The 22,153-nt window shown below is 37.2% G+C and overlaps 4 protein-coding genes across 8 annotated transcripts in view; 3 read left to right on the top strand and 1 right to left on the bottom strand.

Annotated features, from left to right (window-relative positions):
• The window catches only part of si:dkey-71d15.2 (SH3 domain-containing kinase-binding protein 1), a 3,901-nt gene extending 2,288 nt beyond the window's left edge, over positions 1-1,613 (top strand). For all 3 annotated transcript variants that reach the window (XM_036215083.1, XM_036215084.1, XM_036215085.1), the window contains 3 exons: positions 569-780; positions 962-1,025; positions 1,118-1,613. In XM_036215083.1, coding sequence (XP_036070976.1) covers positions 569-780; positions 962-1,025; positions 1,118-1,156 — 315 coding nt within the window. In that variant the 3' untranslated portion in view covers positions 1,157-1,613. The remainder of the gene's footprint in view (positions 1-568; positions 781-961; positions 1,026-1,117) is intronic.
• Positions 1,614-1,702: 89 nt separating this feature from the next.
• lipia (lipase, member Ia) lies at positions 1,703-7,626 on the bottom strand. The gene is made up of 11 exons (XM_024263128.2): positions 6,909-7,626; positions 6,419-6,497; positions 5,330-5,700; positions 5,124-5,232; positions 4,210-4,311; positions 4,037-4,126; positions 3,784-3,951; positions 3,445-3,534; positions 2,857-2,965; positions 2,585-2,758; positions 1,703-2,506 (listed from the first exon to the last, which is right to left on the bottom strand). The coding sequence occupies exons 2-11, from the start codon at positions 6,468-6,470 to the stop codon at positions 2,422-2,424; spliced, it is 1,350 nt and encodes a 449-aa protein (XP_024118896.1). The 5' UTR covers positions 6,471-6,497; positions 6,909-7,626; the 3' UTR covers positions 1,703-2,421.
• A 2,198-nt stretch (positions 7,627-9,824) lies between these two features.
• LOC112140235 (choline-phosphate cytidylyltransferase B) lies at positions 9,825-13,118 on the top strand. The gene is made up of 8 exons (XM_024263158.2): positions 9,825-10,064; positions 10,889-10,988; positions 11,266-11,382; positions 11,555-11,706; positions 11,784-11,862; positions 11,946-12,088; positions 12,165-12,353; positions 12,704-13,118. Exons 1-8 carry the CDS (start codon positions 9,984-9,986, stop codon positions 12,929-12,931), a joined length of 1,089 nt encoding a protein of 362 aa, XP_024118926.1. The 5' UTR covers positions 9,825-9,983; the 3' UTR covers positions 12,932-13,118.
• A 1,755-nt stretch (positions 13,119-14,873) lies between these two features.
• zdhhc20a (zinc finger DHHC-type palmitoyltransferase 20a) lies at positions 14,874-21,384 on the top strand. Of its 3 annotated transcripts, XM_024263163.2 has the most exons (13): positions 14,874-15,022; positions 16,018-16,044; positions 16,117-16,211; positions 16,294-16,414; positions 18,451-18,520; positions 18,665-18,697; positions 18,819-18,939; positions 19,018-19,150; positions 19,255-19,381; positions 19,477-19,563; positions 19,642-19,709; positions 19,792-19,837; positions 19,909-20,051. In XM_024263163.2, exons 1-12 carry the CDS (start codon positions 14,905-14,907, stop codon positions 19,833-19,835), a joined length of 1,044 nt encoding a protein of 347 aa, XP_024118931.1. In that variant the 5' UTR covers positions 14,874-14,904; the 3' UTR covers positions 19,836-19,837; positions 19,909-20,051. The 3 variants fall into 3 exon arrangements, with proteins under 3 accessions (XP_024118931.1, XP_036070979.1, XP_036070980.1); XM_036215086.1 differs by having other exon boundaries at positions 19,642-19,837; positions 19,909-21,384; XM_036215087.1 differs by having other exon boundaries at positions 19,642-21,384.
• The last annotated feature ends 769 nt before the right edge of the window (positions 21,385-22,153 follow it).

The following is a 22,153-nucleotide window of genomic DNA, read 5'->3' on the forward strand; positions in this document are numbered from 1 at the left end:
CCATACCACAGTTTTGTCCGTAGGAATTTAATGAAAAGTGTTTTTACAGCAGACGTAAAAACTTTTAAAACTTCGAGGTTTACTGCCTTCCCCTATCATCTGCAACTTATCAGGATATAGCAATGAGGCTGTCTTTACAATACTCATTTACTTTAGTCCCAAAGACACAGACGAAAGATGCGTCACAGTATGGACTTATGACAGGTGTGAATAAACAGTTCAAAAATAAAAGAACGCTAATGTGTCTTGTCACTTTTATTGTTGGAAATTCTTGCTTATTATTTCTTTTTGACAGTTTTCTCATGGGAGAATCCCACTTATTCAGCTCTAATGATCGTCCAACAAAGATGTCCTTTAGGAGAAATAGACTCAAACCAGAGAAGATTTATCACTAAAAAATGTTGCTTCAACACAAAAATACTCCAAAGTTATGCTCACTTTTAGCATTATAATACTTTTTGTAGTTTGACCTCTGACTTGACAGTGAGTTCACTCACTCAGGAATGCATCAAACGCACAAAACTCTGTACTAACAAGTTGTAAAATTGCATTATTTGTCTTTCAAAAGGCCACAGAACCTGGAAGCATGTCCACGCAGTCTTTCTCCTCCCTGCTGCCAAAGGCTCTGTCAGCTGTGCTCCATCCAGCTCTTCCACCAGGCCAGAACTCAGCTTCCCATCCCAGCAGAAACCCAGATAACCACTCACCAAACCTGGAACGATTACAGACAGAGCTGAGAGACCTTCGAGACCAGATAGAACAGATGAAGAGCCAGCACAAGTATGTCTAGTATAATTTTTAAAATGTAACCAAACAAAAGGTGACATGACATTGATCTGGTGTGCTTTTTTTTTTTAGCATTGTCATGCTAAAATAATTTGATTTTCTTCTACCTGAGGCTTGGATTATTTATAATATTAGTTCATTGTTCCTATTAATTCATCACGATTTTGCATTCCAGCAAAGAAATTAAACTGTTAATGAACGAGCTTGATGAGGAGAAAAGGATCCGCCTGACTTTGCAGGTAAAGAGAAGGCATGATGGAGCGAGTCTGTTGAACCGCTAAGATTTTAAACCATATTTACATAAATGTCATTCTGTCTGTCTTTTACTCAGATGGAAATTCAGCGAATCAAGAAGCACATGTCCAAATAAACAAAAGGAAGCCATCAAAGAAGAGAACTTATGAAGTGAAGACAAAGATTTTATGAACTTACCTGATGGATGTTAGTTTTTAAACAAACTCCTACTTCTTTCTGGTGATGAAGTATCAGGTAAAGTGGAGAAAAATGACAGCAGGTGGTTGGAAACTGGATTATTGACTGAGCTGACCAGAACAACTGTTTACTCCATGAATATGAGGTGCAGCTGGAGCTGACTCTGCCTGAAAGGCTCCAACAAACCGTTTCCTCTTGATATGAACGTTGTAAATCCTCAAGCCTAATTATTAAACTTCAGGCACAGTAGCATCAAGGGACTTCTTTCAGGATTTAAAAAAGAAATCTCAAGCAAAGAATGCAGCAAAAGCATCTTTGTAGCACAGAGACAGATGTAAACTTTTATCATATCTAAGAGTTCAATTTAAAGAAAAAAGCTGCAAGGCAATTTAGTTGAACAAGCTGTTTATTGAATGCAAATGTCAAAGAGCATGGCGAAATAAAAAAATGTTCTTTGCTTGAGTCTGACATTGCTTTTCTTTTCCAGAACTTCTGCAGATCATCCTGCAATAAAACACACATTTACCAACTGTACACATCAACTAGGCGCTCAGCTCCTCAGTTAACACACGTCATTCTGTCTGAGCCGTTACATTATTAGTCTATGAAAATGTTAAGAGATGATTTGCATTAGGGGAAACTGAAGACTGCACCACATACTCGTATATCTTCATTTAATTTGATTATCGATCATCAATTCAAGATCTGGGCTTGATTGGAGTACAGGAGTTGCTGGAGCCTATCCCAGCTGTGTTCAAGCAAAGGAGAGAAAAACATTTATAAATCTACAGTTTACCCATCAAGCATGTTTTGAAGTGTTGGAGGAGTGCTTGGAGAGACCCAGTCGGGATTTGAACCTTGAACTTTTTGCAGGGAATCAGCAAACGCTAAGTGCAGTTAAGTTTAAATCCACCCTTTTAAAACAAACAAAAATGCCTCATTCTATGAGTATAAGTGTTTCCTCTGTGATTAACCGAACTTGTGTTAAGAAGAGGACTGGAGAGAGCAGGTAAAGTCACTGCTGAGTATATTTGCAATATATTTGTATCCTCTAAAAAAGTATTTACACTATATACATTCACTTTGCAGAAATAAAGGCTCATTTGTGTAAACTGCTTGCGTCTCCTCCTGTGAACGTGGAGCCCTGCATTTCTCTGTTCTCTTGCATTTCGCTGATCTCCCTCAGCTAAGATGGGAGCTCAGTCAGAACGTAGCATCTCCACATGGAACAGGCTTGAAACTGACTTCTTTGTTCTCTTCCAGAAGAACATCATATCGACACAGAGGCCTGGAAGAGATAAAACAACTCTAGTTATCCAAAGCGGGAATGCTTTGAAAGGGGCTCAAATCGCCACGCGCTGCATACTTCTCTACAGGTTCCAGGGGTGTGAGACGGACTCTCAGGATCCGGAGCTTGTGTTTGGGCTGGAGCACTTTACCAGTGTGGAACATGAGAGACATGTTCTTCAACGATGAAATGGGTCGATCAAACCCAGCCATTAGTGCAGTCTCTTTGTATTTCCTGAATTCTGGTCTTTTACTGGTTTAAACAAACAAATAAACAAATAAAATATAAGTCTATTAATAGGCCTTTTAAAAAAAACCTTTAAGTAAGCAGTTGTTGAAAGGAGAACTTACTGCTTAATGGTGGCCACTGCTTCTTCATTGTCGCCATACAGTTTGACAGTAATGTACCCCATCTTTGTTTCCGTGTTCCAGACAGTTATATCTACCTTAAAGTTTGTCTCTGAAATGAGAAAACACTCAACTTTATTTCATCTATTTATTGTAAATGTATTATGAAAGGTGACCAATTTCAAGTACTTTGTCAACAGATGTGCAAAGAGATTTTTTAACAAACAATTTAGAAGTTAAGGCAGAAAAAAAACTCCATTATTGTTTAAATGTGCTTTGATAAACTAGATAAATTAAATTGAAGCACAAGGCAAAACGTTTCCTTGTTTTGATATTTTAGATGAAAACTCATGATGTTTTTAATTGAAGCGGAGTCACGACTACTATTTGGTCTGGGAAAAACTTTCCTACTGCCCAACTGATAGGAATCAATGATTTATCTTTGGTGGTTTGTCAGATCAAATGTCTTACACCACTGAAAAAATAAAACAGATCACCACTAGATGGCAGCACAACCGAGATCAGAATTCAGCTGATCACCTATTTGAAATGAAAACAGTAAATTCAAATCAAACTCTTTTCAGAACTTACTGCAGTATGGCGACTCTCCATTTGTTGAGAAGTAATATTTTGCTAAAGATGGTTGTGGCAGATAATCTTTCCACTTTATGGAATCATAACCTGAAATTGGGTAAAACCGGAGGAAACATGAAAATATAATGTTAAAAATGAGAAATGTTGACACACAATTAAACATTAAACCAACCGTTTGCTTTAAAAAGCTGTTGGTTTTGACACTTTAAAAGAAATACATCAATATTAAATAGAAGTTTTGTTTTGCACACAATTTAAATAAAAAAAGTGCTTTATGTTTTTTTAACATAAAAATAAGCAGATTAACAAAGTATGTCCTGTTTTTCCATCACTTACCAAAGAGAGGACACCCCAAAGTGCCAAAAGTGTCACATTTTAAACATTTTCCATCTAGAAAGTCTCGATAGGAGAGACAGGGGTAAGCCCAGCTGGAGCAGGTTCCATTTATAGTGTCCATGAAAAGGTTCACTGATCTTTGATGATCACATTTAAAGTAGGATTCTCCTGTAAAGGAAATACACAATTGGTTGAATTGAAACAACTTAATCTCTTTATACTATAACTTGTAACTCAAGCTTCTCCACCTCACCAGAGAAGATGGTCTTTGGGCAATTAGGCTGATCTGCTCCTCCATTAGCGTAAAAGTCAATGTGGCCTAAAGTTTCTCTGAAGCCTAAGGCTAAAAACACAACAATAATAATCATTTCAAAGCAGCAAAAATATATTTAAACAGATATGATTCAAGCAAGAAAAAAAAATTACAATCCATGTCTGTGTGAAGCACGTCTACAAATTGGGCATCTGTTGGGTCCAGCCGTTTCTCTGGTGAAGTGCCAGTGAACTCAGGTCCAGCAGCATCAAGCCCTGCAAGGATCACATTGATATACATTAGGCAAAACCTGTCAGGGACTAACAGAAGACCGAAACTGCAGCCCCCACAAAGACACTTAAAGTCCCACTTCAATGAAAACCAGTTTTTGGTGTTTTTAAACATATTCTTGAAACCCTTTTTACTGATGGAGGACATGTTTGTACAAAGAAATTAGAATTAAAACTGCTTTTTTGAGTATACAGTATCTGTATTCAAACTGTGGTGAATCAGGAGGCGTATAAAGAAGATTGTAGTTGTTACGCTGAAACTACAATCAGGCCACAAGCTTCCTGCTGCTCCATTCTGATACATTGATTTGTCTGACATCTGATTTATAACTGTAGGGCTGCAAAGCTCCAATATTGCTGTGCATTTTTGTTCCACCACTAATGTTAGCTTGTGAGGGGCTGTAAGTAAGGGGGAGAGTGGGTAAAGAAAGGGATGATGGGAAATTAGTACAAGCTTACTCTGCATCAACAGTCCTGCCAACAACTCAGAGACAAATTTGTATTGAACTGCTGCCACAGAAACTATGTACTAGAAAACAACACAAGTTTGTTTTTTTTTTACTTAAAACGGCATAATTATAAGTAAAATACCACTGGGGATACTTGAAAATAAAGAAAATATGTTTGGAGTGGGACTTTAATGCCTTTAAAATCCAGGAAAAGCATGCATTCAGTCCATTTCATTTGCATGCAGTGAAATGTTTATCTGCAGCTAAACAAGATTTTGACGTAAGCTGCACATGGATGTTGACTCAAAATGAAAGTTTGGTGGGATCATGCCCAAACATGACTCTTACCTGTTATTCGCCCAATCTTCCCATGAAAGTTAGCACCAACAAAACCTGATATATGAGCTCCAAGACTGACACCGATCAAATGGATGGAACTTAAATTGGCACCATGGTCCTGAGAAACAGAAGCTTGTGTTATCCACAATCCTTTTTCTGACTTGTCATCATAGGTAGAGCGGAGCTATTTTAATACTGATGAGTGTTTTTCATACCAGTGTCAAATTAATGAAAGCTGTAAGGTTTTCTGCAACTTTATGGGTGTTCTCCACTGCCGTCCAGTAATTTATGGTAGCAGCGCCGTGGTTCCAGTCCACTATCACAAGATTAATGTTGCTCCTGGCCAGTAGCAGCTCTCTGATTTTGTTCAGCCACGCAGGAGCAGAGCCAGTGGGCCGAAAGCCATGGATAACGAAGGTAGTGGGTCTGGAGAAGTTGAATTGAGGATGTGCCGACAGGTTGGTGTGGGACAGCAGGACACCACAGTCGCTATCTATCCTGGTGTAGAGCAACAGCCGAACTCTGACATTAGTCCCGACAAACGAGTGCAGAATGGTCAGAGGTTTGAACGAGTCGCAGGTCTGAGCTACACGGGAAGGAAAGAAAATGAGATTCAGAGCCAAGTCACTTTCATTTGAACTTGTGCATTTCTGAAACCTTCAAAGCTGCGTCGCATCCTTGCAACTGATCATCCAAAAAAAAAAAAACCTAAATCACAATTACTTTCAGCAGTTGTTTCGCTTTTTTAATGATTAGTGGGAGAGAGACTGACCTGTGCAAAGACTGGAGATTGTTCATTTAGCAAAAAACATACAGCATATATAAATCTACCAATACTACAATAACACAACTAAATTTTGTGAAAATTATATTAGTTTAACAAATAGCACATAGTTACTGAAGAGTTTAGAAATAAAAAAATGTTTATGTGAAAATATAAAATGTTCCTTCTCCTGCTGTTCTCTCATGACGTACAGTGACATGTAGCGATGCTGCCTTGCACAACAGCAGTCACATTGCATTTATGTAATTCCTTGTGGATAGTCTTATCACACAGCAGCTGAGAGGTCTGTGCAACCACACCGAACGACGTTGGCTTCTGTGTGCGTTTTTCTAAAATAATTTCAGCTCTGTGGTTGTGGTCAGGATGTCCTGAGACTTCACTTGTGATCAGTTAGCTGTCAGACGTCACCAGGGATTTGTATTCTATGCAAATAGCACACAGTTGTGACTCAGTGCAATCCACGGCCACTTTAGGGAGAATTTGTGACACATTGGAATTCCACAGTGTTTCTGTGTCGTACCTTGATTTATCTGAACTGAAATCAGCAAAGCAATTCCCAGGTACTGCCACATGCTTCACCGCTGCAGGTTTCCTGTAAACTGTGGAACATGTTGACAAGTTCAAAATGAGACCATAAAAAAATAAATAAAACATATTTTGACCTCTTTTTTTGGTCGTCTACTTTCTGCGAGGGGTAGAATGAATTGGTCCAAGACAAAAGCAAGGACAACAGTTTGGTTATTTATCAACCCGGACTATGACGAAAGGAATCATGTTTTATGAATGAGAGAAATTATCATTTACAGTCCAGATTAGGCAACCGACGCGCCTGAAATCTGTTTTCAACTTGCCCCACCTATTGTGACAATGGACTGAAATAGAACCAAAAGCATGCTGTTTTTTTAAAGTTTCACAGTCTCAAACAGGTTCTAGCTTCAGACACCAAATGCGCTCCAAATAATTATTCTGATTGTAAAGGTTTGGAATGCTTTCTCTGTTATCAGACTTACCTTCTATATTAAATGCTCTTTCCTTGGATTGCTGTGACAAAGGTCCACAGATCAAACTCTGCTGGTATTTCCACATATGAGAGAAGCGTTCATTTCAGGAAGTGAGAGCAGCAATAGTTAAAAAGAAAAAAGCTCCCGCCCTGCAAGCTAGCACAAGGATAGCCACGCCCCTCACCCCAGGTTAGTGTGTTCACAGGTAAAAATTCCATAATAAAAGTCCTGTTTCCCAAGACTCAAACCAGTTATTTATGCGACGGTTGCATGTTTTAATGTGTCCCTAATTTAAGGAGTTCTCAACCACATTTGTGTTTGTGAAATCCTTGGTTAGGCAGGAACAGAAAATCAAGAATAACTCTAGAATGTTGCAGTAGAAAGAATCATCCAGCAAAAAAAAAAAAAAAAAAATGTTTGAGGGAGTTTTTCATTCAAAGCATTTGTCAACATTTCATGTACAACTTTCTTGGTAATTATAGGTACATTTAGAATTTTAAAATGCGATTTAGATGGACAATCCAAGATAAGACTTTTGCAGCTTGTGCTGAGATTTGTTTTTTGTCAGTGACTTTGACAGCAAAGACTTTGAACCAGAATGGGGTATGATGGATACAAGTTTGATAGTAAAAATAACACATAGGTTACTTTTAAGATATAACAAAACAAAAAGTCCCAGTTCTTAAGGTCAAGTATGACTTCCGGCACATATCCTCTTTCTGTAAAACTGAGTCAGACTACAGCTGCTTTGAAAAGTTCTCTATTCCCAGAAATGACCTGTACATATATAAACATGTTAGAATCTCTTCAAGGAAAAATCATTGTTATGAATTGTGAATCATACCACACACTGAATGACATGAATGATGAGTTTAAATTGGGTGTGATAGCGAGTAAACTGACAATAATCTGTCTATGGTTCTGTTTAGTCAGCATAAATTCATAAATTACTTTATGATAAGTGTGATGTCATTCTACTTGGTATCACTGAAAGTTTTTTTTGTTTGTTTTTTGGTTGCTTCTAACATTTGACAAAACAAAGATAATGTACTTGCCTTGCTGCTTTTCTGCCTTTTAACCACTAAAGCCCACATCTACAGAATTGCCCTATTGTTTTACAGAAATTATATCCTGAGGCACACAGTTTGTAGAAGTTGGTGGTACAAAATATTTCACCAAATTTTGGCATCCAGTTATATATTTATCTAAATGTTTCATTATTTCAAATATGTGCAACCAAATTTAAAACTACTTGAAAAGAACTTTGCAAACAATTGTGAAAGCCTATTAAGATAGCATTTTATACAAGTAAGAGTACTTTTATCCAACTAACTGTTGAAGGGCTGAATTTAAACTAGAATGACCTTTTATTTATGTATTAAATAAATTAAAATCAGATATCAATTGCATGTAAAGGTGTATGATATACTGTCTGACCTCAAAGGCAACTTTGAGGTCAGACAGTATATCATACACAAAGTGACTGCAAAGACCACACCATGAACTGCAGCTAACAAAAAGAGATTGCATAGGATTAAATGGTATGATAAAGCCATATCAGTTTAAACCTCAGTCACATGCCAATACCACCAATACAGATGTGCTGTGGATTGTTGGGTTATCCGGGCTCCTGGAGGATCATAGAGAGGAGTGGCCACATCTTTAGGGCAACAAAGGTGTGTCTTGCAGTTTTCTTCAGAATCATGAAGCCACTTCAGCAACTCATGAAAATGAAACAAACTATTCTTTTGGGTGAGAAATGTATTGTGAAGTATTTGTAAGGATAACACAAGTTGCACTTATGATGTATAGGTGATGAGGTGGTACAGCACCCTTACACCACATTCTAGTCGTCAGGAAGGTGCGTGTACTGGCTCCTTACTAACCGTGTACAAATGCTGCACCAATGGGGTGTGCAGGTGATACTTAAAGGTGCCCACAGGATGACGACACAAAGTATTGCCAAATTTTCTAAAATCTAATAGTTAGGCTGTAAACAAGAAGCTCACACCATTGACTGTTTAAAAGAACTGGAGTGAATAATCCCTTTCCCCCTCTTGTGATGAAATCCCAAGAACTTCCCTCTTGCTTTGCTATGTTCTTGCAAATCTTGAGTTTTTTTCATGATAATTTTGTTGTGGCGCAAGTTATTCAAGTTATAAACTGGCTAATCAGACCCCTCAATAAAAGTAGATGGTGTCAAGTCAAACGTTCGAACCATCTGACACATTCTCCTGAGCTTGCTTTCAGGGGAAGGGGTAGGGTTTTCTAACAGGCTCACTTCCTGATTAGAGAGAGTGTTGGTGTAAAACAGCAAATTCAGACTTACTCAGACAATCACTGCTTGCTGACGACGTCTGGCTCCAGCATGGCAATGGTCAGATCGACTAAAAATGCCGAATGAGTTTACTTTATTTCGTTGGAACCAGAAGCAAGTCATTTTCTATGGGTGATGTCAAACTCACTCTGTCAGGTCCTCTTATAAACTCATTGGTGTACACTTATCACTTGTGCAGTGTGCAACATTTAGAGGGGTTTAAAAATTAAGAAAAACTTGTACAACACGTCAGTTTATAGATTTATTATGTCCTTTTGCCTATTCCAGAAGCTACATCTAATACTAAACAGAACTTTTATCAATTGCAAGACCTCAGAATACTTTTGGCTCTGTTGTTCCACAAGCTTTAAAGCTCTTTGTATTTATCTTTTTTCAACATTCAATGTCAATTACCATTTCTTAAATTAAATCAGATATGCGTTTAAATGCTGTTTTTTTTTTTTTTTTTACATTTGTCAACTAAAATGGTTAAGGAAAAAGTTTCTCTGTATTTCCACTTACACCGTGTAACAGCAAGCCTCTTGAAGCTCATTATTGATTGCAATCTGTATTTCTGCAGACATTTAGTAGCGTGGCGTGAACTTTGCCCACAGCCATCCCGTCACCAGGGTCACATAGATTGGGGGAGGAGGTGGGTGCAAATTTGAAAAGAAGTCCAGGTTAAGAAATCCTTCATGCTCACAGATTAGGACAGGAGTGGCAGGTGAAATTCGGTGCGACGGTCAGTTGTCACTGCAGTGTTCAGGATGGCGAGAAGGAGGCGAAGCAAAGGGAACAATGCTCAACAGCAACAGAATGCACCCAACCGAAGAGGACGCGCTCAGAAGGTAGGTTAATCATTACGAAAAATGGCTGTAGCCCCTTAAGTGATTGTCACATAGAAGGAAACAATTGAAACAAAAAGATATGCAACATAAATTGCACTTGTGTATGCCAAGAATTTAATTTCTCAGGGGTAGTCATTTCCTGTGACATTTGGTAACCTCACAGCTAAACAATGCAGCGAGACTCATTTTATCATCACATTACAGTACTTCTTTTAAGTAACAGCAAATTAATGTCAAAATTGACCACATTTGTGCATAAAATTACTTTTGAATTGATGCAAAAAAATACACTTTTCTTGTTTTACTTACTTAAATATTAAAGGCACAACAGAAGCACCAAAGACTTTTGGATCAGATGAGTTCAAAAGAAATCTTACAACATAACAGTTCAAAATACAAAGTCCATGCCATAAAGGTGTACAGTTACCTCATGTGTTAAAAATTGTAAAATGTGACGTGTTTTTTTTTGCAGTGTGTTGAAAACTAATCTTGTATGGAATCTAAAAACATGGAAATTTTTATTTTTTTCTCCAGTTGTTTAAAAACAGATTAAAAGTGAAACAGTTGGCACACTAGAGTCTGAGTCCTTCTGCAGCAACTATTTTATGGAGAAAAGTACTTTAAGAAATTCTTACAAATTCAACAGAATTTTCCTTTTGAAACAAAGGTTAGACATACTTTGCAGTTCCTCTCTCAAAGGCAGAAAGTTTTTATTTATTGTTATTACTGCAGCTGGTTAAATTTGAGTGTTTTCTGGGTAAATGCAGAGCAGGATGATAAGCAAAAGACTGTCTCTTTTTTAATTCTGCCTGCCTTATGTTAAGGCCCTGCGGGAGCCAGCGGTCTATGCCAAGCCAACAGGCTTTGAGTCTGAGGTTCCCCATGAAAAACTGACAATTACTCAAGCGCGGAAGGGAACACCAGGTACAACTTTTCAACACAGTTTCATAACTAATCAATAGTAAGCAGCTGCATGTCTGATGTCTGGTATAATTGTATACCAGCTAAAAAGAAGAGGCAACATTGTAAAAGTAATGGTTTATAGCTGGATTATACAACTGATAAGGGGTTTGTTATTATCAGAATCGTCCTACCAAGGAACGTGTTGCACGTTATGGCAGGTGGCAGGCTGATAGGACAAATCTATTCTGATTTGAACCAACTGTCCCATCATTTTGATTCCATGTTCTTTGATTTGTAGCTAACCGCCCAGTGAGAGTCTACGCTGATGGAATATTTGATCTTTTCCACTCGGGACACGCTCGAGCTCTGATGCAGGCCAAAAATGTGTTCCCCAACACACACTTGATTGTCGGAGGTGAGATAATCTCGGCACTAACACTCTTACATAATCTATCAGATACACCAGGATCTAACAGCCTATCAAAATAGAAATTCCATGAGATGTCCATGAGTCACAAAGAAGTTTTACATACTTTTTCAGATTTTCTTGCTTGACTTTAAATAAAAAACAATCGATGTGTCACCAGTGTGCAGTGATGAGCTTACACATAAGTTCAAGGGCTACACGGTGATGACGGAGGATGAACGCTATGATGCCCTCACGCACTGCCGATATGTTGACGAGGTGGTGCGGGACGCACCCTGGACCCTCAGCACAGAGTTTCTCAAGAAACACAAGGTCAATCAATGCAAACACGTCAAACTCAATGGACACAAAGACATCAGTGTTTTTAAAGTCTCCCTCTACACCCACAGATTGACTTTGTGGCCCATGATGACATACCGTACACCTCTGCTGGATCAGAAGACGTCTATAAGCACATCAAGGAAGCAGGTGGGCATTCAAACAAACCATGAATTCTTTGATGTCACTTCTATCACAGGTAATCTGCATTATTTTTTTTCTTTTTATGAAAGGAATGTTTGTTGCCACCGAGAGGACAGAAGGTATCTCCACGTCTGATTTGATCACTCGCATAGTCCGAGACTATGACATCTATGTCAGGCGCAATCTGCAAAGAGGCTACACAGCCCGGGAGCTCAATGTTGGGTTCATCAAGGTGAGAAAAATTGAAACTAAGAGGCGAGCTATCAAAAATAAGAAATAAAAACAAAGGGTTTTGCCTGTATTCACAGGAGAATACGTATCGGCTCCAGAACCAAGTGGACAAGATGAAGGAAACGGTCCGAACTGTAGAGGAAAAGTCGAAACACTTTGTCAACAGGGTGGAGGAGAAGAGCCAGGACCTCATTCACAAATGGGAGGAGAAATCACGAGAGTTCATTGGCAATTTCTTGGAACTTTTTGGTCCAGATGGAGCATGGGTATGTTTTACTTTGACTATTGTCTGCAATATAAACATGACGTTGAGAAGAAATAAGTTGACATTTATAGGAAAAAAACTAATTGAACAGATTTTTGTTTCGAAGTGACAATTTGTGGTTTGATCAGGTACAATTTCATGCAGAAGTCTCCATGATTTTCAGTTGAAAACATACTTAAATGAAACTATGCCATATTTACTCATTTAAATAACCTATCTTCCCGGTAAGCGATAAGTATAGAAATACAAACAGAGGAAATGAAATGAACAGGAAATGAACTGAAAACAAACACAGAGCCATAATCATCTAGTAATAAACATCCAGTAAAGCAAGTCTTCCTCTGATTTCAGCATGCAATCCAGGAGCGAAGTGGCCGCATGCTCCAGGCACTCTCTCCATACTCGTCGCCTCGAGGCTCCCCCAGCAGCAGCCCCACCAGGGCAAACTCACCCCCTCCGGGCTCCCCAACCAGCGCTGCTTTACGACCCTCTTCCCCTACCTCCCCCCCCTCACGCAAAAAGAGGGCAGCACGTTCTTCAGTTAAAGTGGCTTCCGCAAACAGAAGACCTGTTCAATAAGCCTTTTGCTGATTTTTATCTCTTAAATTATAATTAATAATCTACCTGATGACTATTTGTTCAAAATAAGATGTACAAATGAGGTTATTTAACATTTTTGTTTGTCAATGTGATGTAATAATGTACATAGCTTGTTGCAGACAAATAAGGCATATTATTAAAATAATAAAGTTTAGTCTGAATGTAATTCATCCTTCTCTTTCATGACTTTGCTTTATTAAAATACTCTTTAATAATGTTAATGTTAGAATATTTCAAAATCAATTTGTGTTTCTAGAAACATGATTTTACTTTATGGTTGTTACTTTATGATCAGCAAGTGGACACTTGCTATCTGGGGTTGTTGCCTTCTAATTTAAGTTTCAATATTTTGTATATCTTCATTTGTGTTTATATAACTGCTGATTAGAAATTGAGACTTTCTGAAATATAAACAAACACTAAGCACATCTATATAGTACTGATTTATTAATCCTTATGTGGGCCTTCCACTTTACATTTTGTTCTAATTAAAAGTGAGAATAAAAGAGACATTATGCGAAAGGACAAGCCTCAAATACATTAAATGTTAACCAATTAATAAACATTGTGTGAGAAAATAGTTATTCTTTAACTCATTTAGCAGGACTTCACTTCAAGCCTGACTTTCTTCGACTTTCAACCTCTTGATTTGATTGTTTGAAGGTAAAGAAATAACAAAGTGTTGAAAGTGTTGATGTAGTGTTTAAAATTGAAAACTTAGAAGCATAGGTGTAAGACTAAACTAAAGCTGTAGATTGTTGTTTTCAAAGATCATTTCCTTATCGAAAATTATTTAGGGAAATGCAGAAAAAAAGAGTGATGAGAACTTCTGTTTTTATTTATTTAGTATTTTCTTAAGTTAAAAAAAAAACTTTTCCTCAAAAGTTTGGAACTTATTTTTTTCTTAGAATTCTAACATTTTTTTTGCAGATATATCAGAATGATAACGAAAAAAATCAGAATTCTGAGAGAAAAGTTCAATTTGTACTTTATTCTAGAATTCTGACTTAATATATTTAATCAAACCAGAACTCTGATATTAAATTTAGAATTCTTTGAATTAAAAAAATTTGAATTTCCTTTTCTCCATGACCCTTATCCTCCTCTGTAGAAGTCCATCTTGGAATCAAATAATTTTTCTTTTAAACCAGTTCATCTCTGCAATTTTAGAGAAATAATTTGCTGACTGGTTTTTCTCTAAGCATTTAATAAAACTTATGTTTTCTAATGTGAAAAAACATTTTTGCAAAACTCTGGGCTAGTCAGTAAAAGTCATTACAGTCTAAACAGAGGTATTGCTAGTAGCAGATAAAATGGTCTAAAGCCTTAATAAACATTTTTGATCAGTAAAAATTAACTTTTTATCAATTTTAACAGATAAAGTAAAAAAAAAAAAAGAAGAAGAAGAAGTATTTTCATGTTAAAGGAGCGCAATCCTTGCTAAGACTTTCTGTTTCTGACTTTTGGTCAAATCTTCATTTTTTTAGACTCAAAAACATGGCAGTATTAAAGCTTTTGAAGTCATAATGACTTCAGTTTATGTTGGTAAAACACTCACCATCACATTCTCTAGATGAGCTTCTGTTTCCTTTTTTTCAGACTTGGAAAACAATTAAGCTAATCTTGTCCAAAGTTCATCAGGCCCTCCCAGATGGAAAACTGCTGCAGCAGGTGCAATGATGTAGGGAAATATCTTATTTTGACTTTTAAATAGGCTTTTTAACCTTATTAAGCTAAGTGTAGTTACAAAAGAGTACTATTAAACCGAATGTTTGTTGAACTTTCACCATTTAGCTAGAATTAAAGCCGCCTGTTGCGTTTCATTGGATTCACCGCGCATGCCCGTTTCGACCAGCGAGGAAGAGAGTCCTCTTGATCCTCGTGGATCTTCGACCGATGCTTTAAATCTGTGCCATGACGTCACAATCAGGCAAGGTCCACACGGATTAAAGATGGCGCCCTCTCACGCGTTCCGGTGCTGCAAACGGGCTCTAAACTGGACACCTGTTTTGTTTATAAACCTGGTTATTGGATGGTCCTATTACGCTTATGTCGTGGAGCTGTGTGTGTGTAAGTACACTCTTTTTTGGTTCATTTTTGGTGCCTTGTTTTTTCTTCGTATTAGGTTGTTTTATGGGGTTTTGACAGCTCCTCAAATGTTAATTTTCCTCAGGGGCTGAATTGGGATTTAAATCCGTCCATAATCGGAGAAAAACTGTTGAGACTGACAGTGTTGACAGTAAATACAAAATCCTGTCCGGGTCTGAACCATTCACACATTTAACTGGTCATGTTTGTTTTAAATCTTAACCAATGATTTATAACTGTTAGTGGAAAATGAGATTATAGCTCATTAGTTATTAATTAAACCATTAGTCATTCTTTAGTAAAACATAAATAAATAAAAATCCCTATTTTATTATTCAGAAACTTCAGTGATATTCAACTTCAATAATATTTGAATTTCTTCAACTAATATTAAACAATTTATAAATAGGTATTTGATTTGACTTTTTTAAAACTTGAAATGCTTAACATTTTGTCATTTTTCTACATTTTTTACATCGTTAATTTGAACGGTGATGAATGCATGACTTGACTATAAACTGACTTGAAATATTCTTTTTTTTCCCATTAATATATTAAGTTATTTTAGGATTACTCAAAGTAAAGTTTTAAAAAAAGCTTAAATAATGTATTGATTGTCAACAATAAATGTTATAAAGCTGCTTTAAACAAATGTAAACTTGTTCGTGGGTGTGTTTGATTATTTTTAACCTCTAAAATTCATTTGGATTCATTATTTTTTTGCTTTCTAAATTTTATTTTTAAAATAAAGCTAGAATTAATATTTCAAGTACTGGCATGTGTGCGACGGCTCAGAGCCGGACCTTCTTGCTGCTAAAACAAAGCTCTCTTTTATGGGTGGGTAACTGCTGGCCGTGCCAGGCTGCTGCCGCATGCTGCGAGAGATGGGGGGTATCTGTACATGTGCGTTTGGTGGGGGTTATTCATGCATCCTAATGACTTCACTCTAACTAATGCATGTGTCTTGCTGCTTACAGATACAATCCCAAACGATGCGGAACGAAGTAAGTGGATTCCCTCCTCATGTCGTGTTTTTAAACGATTGCAGACACTGACTTTTCTTTTTATTTCAACAGTCAGCTACTTGGTCGTCTTTCATTTGTTCTTCGCCATGTTTATATGGTCATACTGGAAGACGATCTGGTCCAAACCAGCCAGTCCCTCCGTGGCAGTATGTTCATTTTTTGCGTTTATCACTAGAGAACACTGATATTGAATATGAGTGTTTCCTAATTCCTGTCTCGTCCTGTCAGTTTGCTCTGCCCAGTGCAGACAAAGAACTGTACGAGAGGGAGCAGCGAGCTGAAGTGCAGCAAGAGATTCTGAAAAGAGTGGCGAGGAGTCTGCCCGTGTACACTCGCACGGCGGGAGGAGGTAAGGTTCTCAATAAAATTGACATCTCTTGGTCCCTGTTGACCTTGTGTATTTCCTTTATCGTAAATACAGGAAGCTCTGATTGGTTTGGTTCCTGTTTTTCATGGATGATGTAAAACACAATTCAATCAATTCAGATGTAGTGTTACATTTTGTCTTTCACTTCAGAGACAGCAGCTGTTAATGAGTGTTGCCCTGGTTAGTCTTGTGTTTACGGAACTGGCTGAGAGTTAATTAGGTTCAGTTGTACCTTGTTTTCTCCATGGATTTCCTTGCAAGCAGTATTCACAACATTTCCCCTCACATGCTACAGGACTATTGAAAAATACTGAATATTGATCTCCTGAATAAACAGTTTTCCATGTAAAGACAAACTAAAAGATTGTATTATTTTGTAATAAAAACGTTAATCTTCAAAATTGATTGATTGATCTGGTTTATTTCAAGCATAGATTGTGGATAAAACACAGATTTTTCAAACTCATTTAAGAAATAATGAAATGCATTGATTAGAAAATAAAAAACAAATAAAAACAAAGAGACACTTATGTCACATTTGATTAATTAAATATAATAATTATTAACTGAAGTCAAGAAGAGTTTAATTGATTGCTTGAAAATGAATATTATTATTGTTATTTTAATGGATCTAGGAGGAAGAAGATACACGAAGGGGAACAAAAGAGAACTGAACAGTTTTTGCAGCAGAGCAAACTTTCTCCATTATGGTGCAGTGCACTTCTATTCAAGACTTTCTAACTTTCAATAAAAATGATAAATAGAGAACCTCAAAAGACACAATCTTCCAAACTTGACACCAAAACATCTAAATGTTAAATGTCACCTTTCCAATGGCTGAATGTTATTACATGTATGTATACCTCTTCCTTGTTTTACTTTGAAGTAGCTTTGTATATCACTAACTATCATCCAACAACTCTCTGGTATTTTATAGTTCGTTTTCCTTTCTCTTTTATGCTTCTTTTTGCAGGGAAGGTTGTAATCCAATACATATAAAAAAAATGTTTACTTTTATTTTGAAGTTGAGGCTTTCAGGTTCTGCTGATCATTAAAATATGGGAAAACAGTCTGTGAGTCCATTTGGTAACTTAGATTTCTGGTCATTGACTGTATCAGAGAACTGGACCAAGTTAGTGTGACATCATCCATAGATGATGATACTTCCGGCTCCAATGAAATTAAGTCATTTTAGTCGCTGTTGTTCATGGTATGGACGCTGCCACAGTGGAGCCAGATGACGTCGGTAAATAGTGATTGGTTTGAGTTTGTCTGAGTCAATGTTTCTACGGCAACCACTCTCACCAATCAGGAGTGGGCTTGTTGGGAGTCCATACCCCTACCATGTAGGGCTGTGGTCTACACAAAATCTGACAAACGTATTAAACATTCATTGTTAATGAGGGATCTGATTGGTCAGTTTATAACTTGAATAGTGTGCACTACAGAAAAAAAAATAATGAAACAAAATAAGATTTGCAATAACATATTAAAAAAGGATAGAGCAAGAATGGTTATTCTGATGAATATAATGACTGAGTAATTCTGTTTATTTCTCTATAGAAGTCTGTAGGATTTTAGCTTCTTGGAGCCACTTCCTGTTTGGAACGTGAGAGGGGAGGAGTCACTCAATCCAGTTCTCATATACAGTCAGTCTTTCTGATACAGTTGGAGAAGTTAATAGAATTTGGGACTATTTTCATCTGAACCACCAGATGGCACCAGATGTGTTTCAATCCCTTTGTCTTCTCACATTCACACATGGTTCATTCTCAGTCCCTTTCTATAACCATCAGTCACTGATGCTCCAGTTTTACTTTAACACTAATATTTAGGCCAAAATTTAAATAATACATCTAAAAGTACTATTCTCTGAATTTGCTACCACAGACTATGACAAACGCTTATTGGTAGTTCCTTTTCAGCAGAAATCATGTCAGTTTTTGAAGCCAAACCAAAAGCAAAGTCTATATACCACACCCTTCTCTTACCCTGCCGGTCTTCCTTCCTGTTCACAGCCATTCGATACTGTGACTTCTGTCAGGTGATCAAACCCGACCGCTGTCATCACTGCTCCACATGTGAAATGTGAGTTTTTTATTTTATTTTTAAGTAGCCTAATGATACTCCAAAATACATGTTGATTTTTTGTCCTTCTAGGAAAGTAGATAAACATAATTTAATTTAATCTACCCAGCTATAAAATCTGACAGGATATGTCTGTTTGTTAAGGTGCGTCCTGAAAATGGACCATCACTGCCCCTGGTAAGACCCTCCCACTAAGAACTAATGTTATAAGTATAAACAGCTTTTAAATGTGTAAACAAAATGAAGTGACATATTCTTAATGCTGACTATTTAACTAAACTGCTGTTGTTTCCATCAGGGTGAATAACTGTGTGGGATTCTCCAACTACAAGTTCTTTGTCCTCTTCTTGACCTACGCCGCCCTCTACTGCGCTGTCATTTGTGCGACAGTCATGCAGTATTTCATCAAATTTTGGACCGTAAGCTTTGTTGTGTCTATTACACGATCTAGATGTGTTATTATAGCATGCTAATCTGTGTTTTTTTATTTTTTTTAGAAAGAACTGCATGACACACACGCCAAATTCCACATTTTATTTCTCTTTTTCGTGGCCGCACTTTTCTTCATCAGCGTCATGTCACTGCTGGGCTACCATTTGTGGCTAGTAGGAAAGAACAGGACAACTATCGGTAAATATAGACCACTTACCCACCTAATTTTATTTCTTATCATTTATTTGTTAAAAAACACCAGAAACAATAGTATGTTTGATTCTGTGTGTTGTTTTATGCAGAAGCCTTCAGGGCTCCCGTTTTTCCAAACGGTCCGGACAAAAACGGCTTTTCTCTGGGTTTCCGGCGGAATGTGGCTGAAGTGTTTGGAGACCGGGCAAAGAACTGGATTTTTCCTGTTTTCTCAAGGTGAAGCAGATCAACATCTTTATTAAAGAAATTCAACCAAAAAAACTACTAAACTGACCCTAAATCCAACCCTTCCGCTGGTTTAATGTCTTCAGTCAGGGGGATGGACATTCGTTTGTCACCAGATTGGTGCACATAGATCCTGAACAAGTGAACACCGTCCTCCAGCAGAACGGCAAAATGTTAGTATCTTTTTTTTTCTCCACATGTTAAAACATATTTAACTTATTTTTAATATGTTCTTGTAATTTTGTTTACAGCCCTTCAGATGGTGAGAACAGTCTCAGTGTTGAAGGTAACACAGAAGACAGCAGAAAGGAGAAATCGGGTATCTTCAACACCTTTTTTTTTCTTTTAAAATCATCATTTGTATTTAATACAAATTATTTATCGTTTTGTTTTTTTTTTAGATGGAGACCAGACGGTGGTTGTGATGGTGGATGGCAAACCGTAGAGGTTACACAGATTTTAATTGTAGAAGTTTTTCTTTATGTCTTCATGTTTCTCAGATTTTTTTTTTTTTTTAGGTCATGGGCTCGTCTGCAAATTTCTCTGGTGCCTTAAGCTCAGGACTTCCACAGGAGTTATCCTCATCCAGAAGGTCCTCGGATGTCACTGCAGGACCAAGTTCACCACTACGGCGAGCTGTCGTCATGGTGACGTCCTAACCAAACTGCAGACTGCACCAGTCTGAAGCAGAAGACATTTGGGATTGTGTCTTTGTTATGATCTAAAGACATTACTATATTTGTTTTTAGGGGATCTAAAAACATCTTGAAGTCTGTGGATGTCTTCACAGTATCATGTCATAAATTATTCACTTATTTCGTCTTTCGTCAGTATTACCAAAGCTTTTTGTTAACAGTTTTTGTTAACAGCAGTGCTACTAAAGTGATGTTTAAATGAAGTAATGGGAGGTTTTTCAACTCTGTTGCTGTCTGCATGTGCAATTACTAAGACCAGCGCTCAAATCTCAAATGGTCTGAAATTCAGTTTACGGTTTAATGTTCAAATATGCTTTCTTAGTTTACAATTTATTGTTCTATTGTTTGTTTTTTTGCATTTTACACATGATGATTTAAGCTGAATTATGAGGACCAAAGCCAAACAGTAGGAAGCTGTGAGGAGGACGGTGCCTCTTAAAGTTGCACTATGAGCTTCATGCTTTTTTATGTTTTATATTTTAGTGGGAGAATCCTTGTGGGTTAAGCTACAAGAGAAACTAACATATTGGATGTTCATCGCAGTGTGAGGATGATCTGAGTGGTGTTTGGAAACACTTCTGTGTAGACTGACCTCTACTGTGAGCAGAGGTGGGTAGTAACTCATTACATTTACTCCATTACATTTACTTTTTTGATAAATTGTACTTGTGAGAGTTGTCATAATATGACTTACTCTTACTTGAGTACAACTGTGAGACAAAAACGCGACTTTTACTCAAGTACATTGGGTCTCTTGCTGCTCCTTAGCGTTACTTTTGACTGAAATAAATCATAATAATCTAAAATGATCCTGTGGTGAAAAAACTTCCCCTTTAGGCTCCGTAACATCATGTGACTCCTTGTTACCAATCATGCGAAGCCAGAGAAAATCTTTCCTAAATACGTAGGGAAATCACTCCTATCAACAATGGTAACAACCTTATTAAAAGTCCATTGTTTTTTAATTTACTCATTCTTTTATGACAGAAATGGGATATTACTCATTAGTTACTCATTACTTGAGTAGATTTTCATCCAAGTACTTTTTTACTCTTGCTCAAGTAATTATTTGGATGCCTACTCTCTACTTAAACTTGAGTACTATTTTGGTAAAGTAAGGATATTTTTACTTGAGTAAAATGTTTTAATACTCTACCCACCTCTGACTGAGTCTGTAACTTCTAACCTGGCAGCTTGAGCTGGTAATAAAGTCGGTTTTGTAAATAACCACCATTTTTTGATATCTTCTAATTCAGGGTGATCTTAAAACAATAAAGGAGATTTTTGGAACCATAAAAAGTGTCTATTTTTATGTACTGTTAACTTGGCCACTTCCTCCAGCTCCTCTTGGGGGTCCCCGAGGAGTTCCCAGGCCAGCCCTCTGTGTCTTAAGTTACCTCCGTCCAGTGGGACATGACCGGAACACAGATATCCGAGCCACCTCAACTGGCTCCTCTCACTTAATGAATGAAATAATTATTTGCCATTCTTTATGCCATAATAATAGACATTTATGTCTTCTACCTGCCTTATTCTGTGCATCCTTATTGAGGGGGTGGAGCCTGTCTCACCTGACAGGTGAAGACAGCTCACCTGTCTGCCACAGGATACCTTCTACCTAAATCAGAACTGTCACTGTTATTTTTTTTGGTGCATAATGATTGAAATCTGGAAAATCACTGTTTTAAATTGAACTTTTCACTAAATTCCTTGAAACTGTAAAAAAAAAAAATAAATAAAAAAAACTTGTCCTAAAGATGAAATGAATCCATGAGAACCCATGGTGACATCATGTAACAGAAGAACTTCAGAAATCTGTTCGATAATCCACTTGGTCTGTGATAAATTACACATAATTTTCATTTAAGGAAAAATAGATCTGGGTTTTAATTGGCTAAAATTGCAACAAAATTATAAAGTTAAACTACTGATGTTTCTGACATTGTTTTTTTAATTTGTTATATTTTCCATCCATCCATTTTCTTGACCGCTTTGTCCCTTTCGGGGTTGCGGGGGTGCCGGAGCCTATCCCGGCTACTGAAGGGCGAAGGCGGGGTACACCCTGGAC

The sequence above is a fragment of the Oryzias melastigma genome, linkage group LG14, assembly GCF_002922805.2.
Source record: "Oryzias melastigma strain HK-1 linkage group LG14, ASM292280v2, whole genome shotgun sequence".
NCBI lineage: Eukaryota > Metazoa > Chordata > Actinopteri > Beloniformes > Adrianichthyidae > Oryzias > Oryzias melastigma.

What these genes read in the sequence shown, in the direction of transcription:
- lipia (XM_024263128.2), bottom strand. Translation starts at nt 6,470, where the DNA reads ATGTGGCAGTACCTGGGAATTGCTTTGCTGATTTCAGTTCAGATAAAT. An exon ending in TTCAGTTCAGATAAATCAAG is followed by an intron (nt 5,701 to 6,418) that starts GTACGACACAGA and finishes CTTCCCGTGTAG; the next exon opens with CTCAGACCTGCGACTCGTTC. An exon ending in TTTGGGGTGTCCTCTCTTTG is followed by an intron (nt 3,535 to 3,783) that starts GTAAGTGATGGA and finishes ACCCAATTTCAG; the next exon opens with GTTATGATTCCATAAAGTGG.
- LOC112140235 (XM_024263158.2), top strand. Translation starts at nt 9,984, where the DNA reads ATGGCGAGAAGGAGGCGAAGCAAAGGGAACAATGCTCAACAGCAACAG. An exon ending in AGCGCGGAAGGGAACACCAG is followed by an intron (nt 10,989 to 11,265) that starts GTACAACTTTTC and finishes TTTGATTTGTAG; the next exon opens with CTAACCGCCCAGTGAGAGTC. An exon ending in TAAGCACATCAAGGAAGCAG is followed by an intron (nt 11,863 to 11,945) that starts GTGGGCATTCAA and finishes TTTTTATGAAAG; the next exon opens with GAATGTTTGTTGCCACCGAG.
- zdhhc20a (XM_036215086.1), top strand. Translation starts at nt 14,905, where the DNA reads ATGGCGCCCTCTCACGCGTTCCGGTGCTGCAAACGGGCTCTAAACTGG. An exon ending in CCCAAACGATGCGGAACGAA is followed by an intron (nt 16,045 to 16,116) that starts GTAAGTGGATTC and finishes TTATTTCAACAG; the next exon opens with TCAGCTACTTGGTCGTCTTT. An exon ending in ATGGACCATCACTGCCCCTG is followed by an intron (nt 18,698 to 18,818) that starts GTAAGACCCTCC and finishes TGTTTCCATCAG; the next exon opens with GGTGAATAACTGTGTGGGAT.